This window comes from Eucyclogobius newberryi, unplaced genomic scaffold (genome assembly GCF_026437365.1).
Source record: "Eucyclogobius newberryi isolate DKJ021-1_F unplaced genomic scaffold, fEucNew1.0.hap1 SCAF_2, whole genome shotgun sequence".
NCBI classification, from domain to species: domain Eukaryota; kingdom Metazoa; phylum Chordata; class Actinopteri; order Gobiiformes; family Gobiidae; genus Eucyclogobius; species Eucyclogobius newberryi.
The window spans coordinates 15,550,630-15,563,185 of NW_027315834.1; the positions used below are offsets into that span (position 1 = coordinate 15,550,630).

The following is a 12,556-nucleotide window of genomic DNA, read 5'->3' on the forward strand; positions in this document are numbered from 1 at the left end:
CGGACTGCAGCTGCATCATTTATACCATCTGCATCTACAACTTCAATTTAAATGACTGCAAGCAGATTGCATTATTACTTAATTACTGACTAATGCTGTTGTGAAATAAATGCAATTTTATTCTTCTTAATTTCTGTGTTGGACCCAATGAACATTTTTTATGTAATTTATGTATTTAATTAGTCTTTTTTTTTTTTTTTTTTTACAAGGGTTTGTTAGCTAATCATGTAATAATAATGTATTGTAAGACCAAACAAGTAAAGGCACTGGAAGGAGTGGAAACAATTCTTTCTCTGGTCAATGAGTTCACTGAAGAGGACGTTTCTTAACTGCATGACTGCAAAGGGGAGGAGACAGTGAGGGTATAAAATTCTTGCAACTGAGGAGCAGAGTTTGAATGAGGGAGAGAGAAACCTGGCACCAGGAAAGCTCAGAACACAGGGCGTTACAGGCTGAGAGGAAAAGGTCAAGCCTCCTCCTATCACTGCACCAGCAGATACAGGCTACAGTACAAGCAGATCCTGCTCTTGTACCACAGCAATAATGATGGGGAAGTCTAAAGAGCTCTTTAATGGCTGTTACTTATAAACAGTTCTCTAGAGGTGTGGAAGTGTTGTCACATCTTGATTTGACTCCACAAGGTCATGAGCGGAAAGCAGCTTTTCCCTCTAATCAGCAAAGCATCATTATCATATTCCACATAGAGTATCAGCAGCTCAGGACCGTGATGTCATTCACAAGATGCTGCTCAAGCAACTGACAGAAATGACTCAGATTAAGGTCAGTTTCATAATGACTGAGGTGGTTGTAAACTCTTACTCCAGTCCAAAGATGATTAGATCTCACCCGCCAAGTCTCGGGAAGCCAACCACTTTACACTATGTGATAAAGATAATTTCATCATTGTAGGCAGAGCTACTGGATTCTATTGTATGTGGCATTCTCAAAGTTGTAATATTCAGGGCTTTATGACCCTCTTACCTTGAGCACAACGGTTTTACTATGACATACAATTATTGTTGTTGTTTTTTAGCTATAATACAGGCCTATAAATTTGATTTAATGTGGTTATTCTGTATCCTACAGTTCAGCCGAATACAACATGTGGGGTTGTTGTGTGTTTATATATATATATATATATATATATATATATATATATATATATATATATATATATATATATATATATATATATATATATATATATATATATATATATATATATATATATACAGTCTTTAACGCAGTGACAAATTACGCACAATCATCACCTGAACTATCACTGGAAAATAGTGGCATTCATGAACTTTCAATTAACAAACCTTATTTCATAATATGGCAATCCAATCTCTAAGTAAACTGCAAATTGCGTCGTTTGAAATGGTGCCCAAACCCCCTAATGAATAACTGGAGTAGGAGGCAAATGCTGCCCCTGCTGTTTCCTGTTGAAAATGTCTGTGTAATGTAGATAATGTGAGGGATTTTCTCTCTAAATCCGTCTCCTGTTCGCTAAATCTCACTTCTCCAAAACGAGCCTGCGCAATGGAACATAGTCGGAATATTGAGATGTGACATTGCCTGCATCTCATCCTCTTGTAATGATTTGAAACAAGTTCATTTCGCCGGGCTTTGTCTTCTGGAGACCCGAAGTGATGTCTAACGCTCTGTCCTTTCATTGGCATTTATGTGATGTCTTTAAGGTAACTTCCCTGCTTTCCTTTCACATTATTATCACATGATTTCCTCATTGGTTTAGTCTTTGCACAAAACTCGCTAATATCATTTTTCCTGCAATAAATGAAAAGAGATGTGTTTGTTTGACAGAGTGCATTTGAAGGCATTATTGGATGTCCTGTTTCCACCTGCTTGTCCCTGACGATTGGGCTACAATTATTTACGTGCATGACTTTCTTTCAGTTTCATGATTGTTACCTCTGTCAGAACAGTTTTACAGCAATTAAGAATTCCAATGGTTGTTTTTGAATCCTTTTATCCTTGAATCCTCTTTTAAACAAGAACATCTACAAACTGTATTTACTGAATAGAGTGCTTAGAGTGAATACTTAGAGAGAATACTTGAAGTGCTTAGAGTGTAGATGTATAAGATGCTCAGCGTTTTTGTTTCTTATTGTAGCGTTTAACAATGTTTTATGGAGTTTACAAACACTCAGTTTTCACAGTATTTTTGGGGACATGTGATGCATGGTGCTATTAGCTCTTAAGTGTAGAACAATGTAGGAGATTGAGTAAACGGTGATACAGTGCACACAGTGGCAGCAGGTGTGATGGACTCTAGCCTATAGTTTACTCTCTCAAATTAACTACAGTTGTGCATTGGACATTTGACCTCTTCTTGTGCCAGTTTTTATGCCGCTGTCAGCTTGACCTAACTTTCAGGATCAAGTCACGCCCAAGGGACAAATATCAACAGTTGTTTAAAACCCAGTGATGTTCAGTTTGAGTTTTAGTCTCTGTTACATGCATTGCTGCTGGTTGTGTGTGTGTGTGTTGTGTGTGTGTGTGTTGTGTGTGTGTGTGTGTGTGTGTGTGTTGTGTGTGTGTGTGTGTTTGTGTGTGTTGTGTGTGTGTGTGTGTTGTGTGTGTGTGTGTGTGGGTTGTGTGTGTGTGTGTGTGTGTTGTGTGTGTGTGTTGTGTGTGTGTGTGTGTTGTGTGTGTGTGTGTGTTGTGTGTGTGTGTGTTGTGTGTGTGTGTGTGTGTGTGTGTGTGTGTATGTGTTGTGTGTGTGTGTGTGTGTGGGTTGTGTGTGTGTGTGTGTGTGGGTTGTGTGTGGGTTGTGTGTGTGTGTTGTGTGTGTGTGTGTGTGTGTGTGTGTGTGTGTGTGTGTTGTGTGTGTGGGTTTTATGTGTGTGGGTTGTGTGTGTGGGTTTTGTGTGTGGGTTGTGTGTGTGTGTGTGTGTTGTGTGTGGGTTGTGTGTGTGTTGTGTGTGTGTGGGTTGTGTGTGGGTTGTGTGTGTGTGTTGTGTGTGTGTGTGTGTGTGGGGGGGGGTTGTGTGTGTGTGTTGTGTGTGTGTGTGTGTGTGTGTGGGTTGTGTGTGTGGGTGTGTGTGTGTGTTGTGTGTGAGTTGTGTGTGTGTGTTGTGTGTGTGTGTGGGTGTGTGTTGTGTGTGGGTTGTGTGTGTGTTGTGTGTGAGTTGTGTGTGTGTGTTGTGTGTGTGTGTGGGTGTGTGTTGTGTGTGGGTTGTGTGTGTGTGTTGTGTGTGTGTGTGTGTTGTGTGTGTGTTGTGTGTGTGTGTGTGTGTGTGTGTGTTGTGTGTGTGTTGTGTGTGGGTTGTGTGTGTGGGTGACTGCGTGCTAAACTCTGCTGTGTCCGTGCTCTGCAGAGTGTGATGCTCGGTGTGCTCTGCAGCCATGCGCTCTCACTGCTGTGCGTCTTCTCCATGACTCCGGCCGCCACAGGAGTTGGACCAGAGACACTGTGCGGGGCGGAGCTGGTCGACACGCTTCAGTTTGTGTGTGGAGATCGAGGCTTTTATTTCAGTAAGTGCACCTTTTTATTTATTAATAAAGGTTTGTCCTCACTGTCTCATCTTTTCTATGAATAAAACACCACATTAAATATCTTGACTTTATTCTTAAACTGGTACACTGGTACAAATTATTATTACCGAGGCACAAATGGTATTAAGTCATTTATTGTAGCCTAAACATTTTATGTGTGCGTGAAAATGTAATCAAAATATCTTTGAAGGAATCTGTGAAGTAGAGTATACATTAACATTTAACTACAAAAAGCATGCCTCTTGCACACAGGCATCTGTACAAAACCACACACAGTTCACTTGTCCATCAGCAGCAGGAGATTATGTGGATTACAGGATGATGACATCCCTTCCACGCTAGTTTTACATTAAACCACATATTCAAGGGGAGACCTCATTTTCATCTCCTTATCCAATTGTGATAGGGTTAGGGGTTAGAAAAACATCCACTGGGCAAGAATGTTAAGGACTGTAATAAAGCAGATTGGATTATGATAATGAGAAAAAATACTGGCCTTTGCTTGAGCTTTAAGACTGATAACTGTTATGCTAAAAAGCTATGCATTGTGATTAAAAAATGTTTGTTTATTTGTTTGGCTACCAAACTGTTGGATGACCTTTCCCCTTCCTCCACCAAATGTCCTTAACATGCCTGCAGCACTAAACCCCTGCAGACCATTTCCTTCCTTCACTCATTCACTATGAATAATGCAAGCTATAAATGCATATTTATAGACCGCACATACTGTACATTCATTGTAATAATAACAACAGCACAAATGTCAGTTACAATACAACATACCTAACCTTATTACTTGCACTCGTATAACCTTGCCTTGTTAGACCTACAGCTTTAACAGTTTGAACTCCCTCTTTTGGTCCCTTTTGACAGAACAGCACTGTCTGCAGCCACTCTCAGCACTTCTATAGGAGCCTGGGCTCAGTCACTATAGTTCAGAATCTGTTGGATCTGTGTGCACATCTGATGCGTGGCCATTACCTGTACATTTATTTTAAAAGATTGGAGCTTAATGTGCCCATGTTTGTTCGCCACCATATCTGCACCAGTTTTTGCAGAACATTGTTATTTGAAAATCTTTGTTGGAATTTTGTTGCTTCCACACCTTTATACAGAGACGATTTTTAAGTGTTTTTTAGATGGAACTAAATCCATTTTCCCTCCTAAATAATGCATAGAGTTATTTCTAGTTCTACATCATGGGGCAAATTGAACGAAAGTTACGAATGTAACTACAGTTCTATGAATTCCGGATGACCGCCAGCATTGTAGGATCACTCTGCGCATGCACAGGTTGAGAATTAATAACAACAAACTCACATTGTGACCTTCCTGTGACCCACATGAGCCTATTTAGTCACGTGACTCCAGAATTTCAATCCCTTGAAGGCATGAGGATTCCGAGGGACAGAGACCTCTGTTGGTCATACAAGATTCATAGAACCGTAGATAAAGTCGTGATTTCCATTCTATTTCATCCCTTCTGACCGCCAGACGCGTTACTTTAAGCACTGGTTAAAGCCTAAATAATAAAGCTGTATGGCCGTATGGCAGAAGCACCAAAGAAGTCTAAAGTCTAAAGTATAAAGTCTGGCGGTAATGTAACACTTAGATACCAGCCACCATAAAACACCAAAGACGAAAAAGACGACAACTTGTACCAACAAAGTCATGAGGAATCCATGGACCATTTAAAGACAGCCACCTCAACAAGACAAATAATGATGGTGTTGCAAGACCCCATCGAAGGGAAAGTGCCTTGTAGAATCTGGCAAAGGTGAAGGAGCACCTCCAGGACGCGCAGCACAGATCACGAACCCCATTCAAGGCAGCCCAGGGGGTAGATAGTCCTCTCTCGAATGTTGGGCTGCAGCTAAATGGTAAATGGTCACATTTATATAGCGCTTTTTTACCAGCACTCAAAGCGCTTTACATCAGGTTAAGTGCCTTGCCTAAGGGCACAACGGCAGTATTCACATGAGGCAGCTGCAATCGCACCGCCAACCAGTGGATCTGATGACTCTACCTGAGCGGGTGTCGAACCGCCAACCTTCGGATCAGAAGACGAGCACTGTATGACTGAGCTACTACTATTACATATATATGGTTGTATTATAAATATGTGCTCCTACACTAAAAGTGCCTACACCGGAACAATTGTGTGTTAGTTTGATCCAGTCAAAGTCACTGATGGTGTGTCTTGTTTTTCCTCCACAAAATGTGCGTGTTGCCACGATGTTCCCAACACTAACGATTATTTTCTTCGATTTGAATAATTTTTTTAGTACATTCCATAAACCATTCAAAAGCATATTCAATTTTTTTTTTAATTAACGTTATAGTTCATAGTCATAAACAAAGAACAAATAGGGAGTTTCTGCTCAAAATAGTATTTTATTCCTAATTTCACATAAGTATGTCCCCAAAACAGCGACATTTCACTTCACTGGTCCAAACGGTTCTGCTCATATTTAAAGAATATATATATATAATGAATATATATATAAACACCAAGGTTTATGTCACATAACTTGAAACTTGTTTGATGAGACCAGTGATCCCTGGTGTTTTGAGCTGTAAATCTGCATTTTGCATTTTGTCATTTTGCCGCAATAGCACCATGTGTACGAGGCTAAAGTGAACGGCACACAGAGCTAATGCTGCAAAATCATTGCAGAGTTACAGCTCAAAACACTGTGCTTTAACACAAAACTCTTCCCGGTCACACTTGTGAGTTTAAAATACGCTGTTCTCTGCTCTGTTGTGCTCTGTTCTACTGCAGGTCCACGAGGAACAAGCTCCATGTGAAACAAAAGCGCCATAAGTCATTCCGTGCGCTCCACAGATTCACGTGTTTTTAATGAAATACGTAAATTAAACGAATAATCGAGGCAATGAAATAACAATCAAAGCTTTTTCGCAATCAAGTTACTAAATTTATTTACTCGAATGACATGACACTAGCAGGCAGTGGCTGTCCCTATGAGGCATAAGCACATTTAATGTCCTCAACAACCCATCAGGCAAGGCATTTTTAAGATAAGATAAGATAATCCTTTAATGTCCACACAAGGGGAAATTTCGTTGTTACAACGCAGTAGAAACAGGAGGAAAGAACAGATTATAGGAAGTTTCAAAAACACACTTAATAGAACTTAATAGAACTTTGTAGAGAAAGTTACCTTGACAAGGACCGGCGTAACACACAAAGAGATTTTCAGATTGCCGCACACCTGCAGAGACTCGTATATAAGCTTCTAAAGCATGGACAGGGTGAAGGGACTCTGTAGCAGAATCAGCAAAAACTGTAGCAGTAGGGCAACTTCTGCAGAGGACAATATTTTAGGAAAGAAGCAGGCATCAAGCCAGAGAGTCACACCCGAACCATCAGCGTACCATCTACAACAGGAGTCAGCGCTGGACAGAGCCTGTATTTCACCCACACGCTTACCTGAAGGCATAGTCAAGAGAAATGCAGTTCACCTGGTCAATAAGTTAAAACGGAGGTGCCAGCATAGCCTCCAGAACCGATGACAGGTTCCACGATGGTGTAGCTACTGGTAGCTACAGGTAAGCGGAGGCATCTGGCACCCATAAAAAAAAAGGGGAACATACCGGTGATTCCCCACAGTAGTACTGCCATGCCAGCCAGTGATAGCAGCTACATATACCTTAAAGAAATAATAGAGGAAAAACAGCGCACAGCATCCTGCCCATGTCACCGACACCAGGCGTCAAATAACTTACACCGATTAACGTACATCCGCCACATAGATTGTGCTCATACATTAAAGATTTGGTTAGTCGTGAGCCAGTGCGTCAGGACCCAACAGATTGACATTGTCAACCAGAGAGTATCAAAGAGGGTAATGGGTTGACTCCTGTGAGACAAAAAGATCCACTCGGGCTCTCCCGAAGGTCCGCCAGATGCTGGAGACTACCTCTGGGTGAAGCCTTTACCCCCTGGCGATAGAGTCTTTCAGGAAAGGAAATTTGCCACCTGATTTCGCGTTTACTGAAGATAAGTCGCCTGTAGGTTGGCAAAGTTGACTAACGCCCACGTGAGAGACTGATGAGTTCTCTGTGTAAGCTTCACCGACCCACCATGAACCATTCGCCTGGGGACAGGACTTGAAGCACTTCTGTGGTGCAGAGCATATGGAATGGCATAACATAGCATAACGTAAACACATTCAGACCTCGCAGGTCCAGCACTGGACGTGGGATGTCGGTATTTTTTGGAACAGGAAAATACCTTGAATAAAAAAAACTCCGGATCCAGCCGCGGGTTCACAGGCACAATGGCAGCCTTATCCAGCAGGGTTCCTGGTTGAGGAACAATCGTCCAGACCAAGCCAAAAACAGGAAGCCATCACAAAACTGTAGTTAGTATCTCCTTGACAAGATTATCAGTACCCAGGCATCTGGGATGTTGACAGCTCTGTACCGGAACTATTCGGGGGTAAAGTAACCGACCACCAGCCTGTAATTATCACCCCCTCTGCCTTTAGAAGGCCTGGGGGATTGTTGGTCGGACTGTGATGGCCGGAGCATGTGTGACGTTCTATTCCTGGGTTGTTCACTTCGGGAATGGCCAGGCCTTGCAACAAGTCGCAGAGGAACCACAAATGGGCCCGGCGCAAACAAGTAGGCCTGATGGCTTGCAGTAAAAGAGGGCACAACTGGGGGAGGGGCCCAACAGTGAAAGCTCACCAGCTGTTGTCTTGTTTAAGAGGACTGGACTGTGCGCTGAAGAGCCTCCTGTGCAGCGCCAAAAAGCTTACTTAGAACAACAGGTAATCCTCTCAAGGTTCACCTGCAGGCCTGCAGGTGCCAACCACACCTTCCAACGCACCTGGGTCAGGGTGGAATTAAAGCAGAAGCTTGAAGGGACGTATCAACCAAACCCTGCGCAGGTGCATCAACACCAAAAGCACTTGGAAGCATTGGCTGTACAGCAAGTAAATCTTAATCCAAATGTGCCAGAGCCATGCTCACCTCCCTGAGAGCAGATAGAGGTATGGAAGCTCAACTCTTACAAAAAACATTTTCAACGCAGTGTAGTTCTGTGTCCTAGATATGAGAGTCTGACGCCGCCATGGAAAGCATTGTCCTCACTAACAGAAACTATACCCTGTTGAGCAGCTTCCTGATCATGACCCCCAGTCCATAGGGACTCCAGGAGGGACTTAATTTGAGTAAGCTCTGTGGTAAGGTTATCTACCTTCAGGTACAGTCCCGCAGAGTGCCCCACTCTACTGTGCGGCAGTACTACAAATAGCAGAGTGCGTTCTCACCATTCCCTTCGTTGTTAGCAGTTTTATTGGCTGTAAATCAAACAACAGTTCAGGCCACTCAAGCATACAGCGTACAGGGATATAGGCATAATACTCAGACAAGGGGTCTCAGTTAGACATTCACTAAGATGCTTCACTCCCAAACACAGCAACAAGCAACAATGAAGGAAGATCAGGTTGACCAGGGAATGCCACTCCGGTTTCAAGGAGCAAAGCTGATCCAGCTAGCAGATAATTGACCAGAGTGTGGCTTATGCGGCCCCTGGAGGACAAACTACACTCACTACCCTGACCGTGACACACTACTCCACAGGCCACCAGGTTTTGAAGGCAATAAGCTACTAACCTCCAAAACAAGCAGTAGAACGCAATGAGGCACAACACGCTGGACATAAGAGCAAAGATGACAAAATAGGCTCACTTGGGTCACCGGAGGGTCATAATGTGAGTTCATTGTTATTAATTCTCAACCAGCATGTGCAAAGCTTGATCATTCAGTGCTTGAAGCACCGCCTCTGGTGGTCAGTAGGGATGAACTAGATCAAATCTGTGCTACTTTTAAGCTGCATTATCCTTATCCATGATCACATTTATAATATTTAGAAGTACATGGTATAAGTAAAGTTCTTGAGAACAAAATAAATAATTTAAATTTGGAGGATACAATGGGTATTTGCACATACTGTTTATTTCAAACCTTTTGTTGTAAATCAACCATTTCTGGGAAGCCCTCCGGAGACAACTGCTGTTGTGATTTTGGGCTCAACAAAAATTATTTGATTTGATGATCTAAAAGTGTCTATTTAAACTGAAAACGGAACATTGCAGCCATATGCAGTATGTCCATTCAATGAGATATAGAGAACAAAAATGTTATATCTAACCCTTTATATTGTCCTGATCTTTGAAACAGGTAAGCCACCGGGCTATGGTCCAAATTCACGGCGGTCACGAGGAATTGTGGATGAATGCTGCTTCCAGAGCTGTGAGCTGCGACGCCTAGAGATGTACTGTGCTTCATCTAAGATGAGCAAGCCTCCTCGCTCCCCGCGCTCACAGCGCCACACAGATGTGCCGAGACCTGCCAAGGTTAGTACTGCAGAGCAAGTGGACAAGAGATCAGAGCGTAGGACAGCAAAGCAGCCAGACAAGCCAAAAAGCAAGAAGGTGAGCATTTCCCAAAACAGATGCACTATTATAAAAATATATTCTCTAAGTATGGTGTAAAGTAACAGGTTGTTAGCTCATATACTCTATAAAGTTAGTATATAAATTCAAAAGCGTCAAAAGTTTTAGGTGAGGCAACTGCAAGACACGATTTACCTCAAGTTAGTATCTCAATGCTAGCACACATATTTACCTTGTGTATATGTTTGTTTGTTACCCATTTGTGATTTTTTTAAAAAGGCAACGTTTAACTTACTAAACTTCTTTCCACAGAGATCAACACACAGCCACAGCCATTCATCCTTCAAGGTATGGAGGCTACCATAACACTATTATAGTCCTGACGTTTAATATTATAATGTTTCTGCTGAAATGTCCCTTTCCTATAGGAAGTTCATCAAAAAAATTCAAGTCGAGGCAGTGCAGCTGGTAGAAGTTTCAGAATATAAGATTGAAGAGAATGGACAAAAGCCCTGCAAAAGCAAGGAGGCCTTACCTGGATCTCACTGTGGCATGCTTCACTGTACACCAAACATGTCTTTAAAATTAGCTAGGATTTGAGAAACACAGCATCATTCCACACTGGGACATCAAAAGGACTACGCTGCTGAGACACAAGCAAGTGTTTATACACCTCCATCTCCATCGCCTCTTGAACAATGTTGGGCAAGTGGACCATACTTTGAAGAGACAACTACCTCTGAGAAACTGGATTTATGTGCTCATTGGTAGGACGGGATGCCTAATCAACACAACAAACACATTTTTTAAGAGGACTAGGCTGTGGCATTACCTTCCATAAGTGTAAACTTAGATAAGCATTGCTATTGTTCTGATCACACTATGGGGTTGTATGGCTGAAGAAAGCCCTTGTACTGTATGGTGCTATTTTGTGGGTTGGTTTGTAAACACGCTGTCAGGGCTTCAGAAGTCCTCAAAGGTCTTCCCTTCTGTCCTTTCTTCCTAACCCATTTCTGTCAAGAGGGCAGAACCCAGTTTCTAAACCTGTCCTAAAGCCCTTACCTTAACCAAAAATGTCTGTTCCTAAACCTAACAGTAATCCTCACCGCAACCTGATTGGGAAATATTATATCATCATTTGCTAGCATAGTAACCAATGCAAAGTGGCTTCTGTGTGGCATAAGTGGGTGGGTAGGGAAAAACATGGGCTGATTATCGCTTGAATCATTTTCCCAAGCTATAAACACACATTTGAATACAGATTTTTATTTTCTCCTTACAATTGGACCCCAAAATAAAGCCATATTGATTTTATTTTTGAAAACTAAAGGTAGAAACAAAAACATTAATGTATTCTTTCTGGGAGGACATAGGACAAAGTAATGCATTTTTTTGCCCATGTTGGGAAATTTCTTAACTACAATTTCCACATATTATATATTTGCTTAAATCAATGGACTGGAGCTTCCACACAAACTTGTCCCATGGGAAATTAAAGTTATACAATGATTTATAAGAAGCAAATCAACAAGCAAGAAAACTAAATTGGGGGAATAATTTTGGTTGTAATAAGATGTGGTTTGTCCAGAAAAATAAACATTTGTATCCTTTTGTATTGAAAATGCAGGGAATTGTTTGTAGTTTATGTAAATGGCTTAAACATTATTGGGGTCAAATCAATTAGTAGCACAAATTGTTTTGGAGCTACACATTTGTAACCGCAACAAGTAACTTTACAGATATACAGAAATAACTGTCGTCAAAATAAGATTGGATATTTTTGTTTATTAAGCCCTGACCTTAATTTACTTCATTGTAAAATAGTGTAAATATTTTAAACATTAGAACCAAAGAGCATTATTATGTATTCAACTGTCATATAATGACTATTTATGAAATTACCTTTGTCTTTTCACCCTGTACAACGTGTTTAACAAGTCTTAAAGAGGATCTGTGCTAGTTTGTGCTGTTTTTTTTTAAGCAAAAGATTGCCCCCATGCCAACTATTATAATAATGAAGCTGAACGCTGCTGTTTAATTGCCTTCTGTACAAGAAAGTACAAACAAAATTGTCCACAGTTCCTGCTGAATAAACCTCATGTCCAAATTATTTGACTGAAGAGTTATTCAATACAGATTCACTCACACCTTCTTAGCCTTGTCTCTGTGGAATAAATGATGTGTTATGTTTTATTGTTTCATTTCCACAGCACCCAGACCCTTGCTGTATGTGTAGATAGCAGTTCCAGTTGAAGCCAGCTGTCTCTTCAGTGGGAAAGTTACAACTGCTGTGCGTAAGAGTATATTGAATGTCAAAGCGATTCTCAGCGTAAGAGTGCTGTGCCAAAGCTAACAGGGCTAGTCAGACCAGAGCAGCAGGCAGGTTTGCTTCAAAAGAAAGAAGAAGAAGAGAAAAAAAAGGTTATTGAATACAGACGGACAGGAAATGTAATTTCATCAAGGCAACAGGTTCATCATGAATGAGTGCACTTTGGAAATGAAGGTTTGGTGTTATCGGACCTGTGGTAAATACACATTATAGTTTTAAATCTCATCAAAATGCGATGTGCTATTGAAAATACAGACAATTTACACGCAACTGGAGCAATTGA

The 12,556-nt window shown here is 41.3% G+C and overlaps 1 protein-coding gene across 3 annotated transcripts; it reads left to right on the forward strand.

The window, feature by feature from the left end:
* The first annotated feature begins 1,451 nt into the window (after nucleotides 1–1,451).
* On the forward strand, nucleotides 1,452–12,054 carry igf1 (insulin-like growth factor 1). 3 transcript variants are annotated; one of them, XM_072453876.1, is made up of 5 exons: nucleotides 1,452–1,700; nucleotides 3,368–3,498; nucleotides 9,730–9,983; nucleotides 10,257–10,292; nucleotides 10,373–12,054. In XM_072453876.1, exons 1-5 carry the CDS (start codon nucleotides 1,690–1,692, stop codon nucleotides 10,430–10,432), a joined length of 492 nt encoding a protein of 163 aa, XP_072309977.1. In that variant the 5' UTR covers nucleotides 1,452–1,689; the 3' UTR covers nucleotides 10,433–12,054. The 3 variants fall into 3 exon arrangements, with proteins under 3 accessions (XP_072309977.1, XP_072309978.1, XP_072309976.1); XM_072453877.1 differs by having other exon boundaries at nucleotides 1,454–1,700; nucleotides 3,342–3,498; nucleotides 9,730–9,905; XM_072453875.1 differs by having other exon boundaries at nucleotides 1,455–1,700; nucleotides 3,342–3,498.
* The last annotated feature ends 502 nt before the right edge of the window (nucleotides 12,055–12,556 follow it).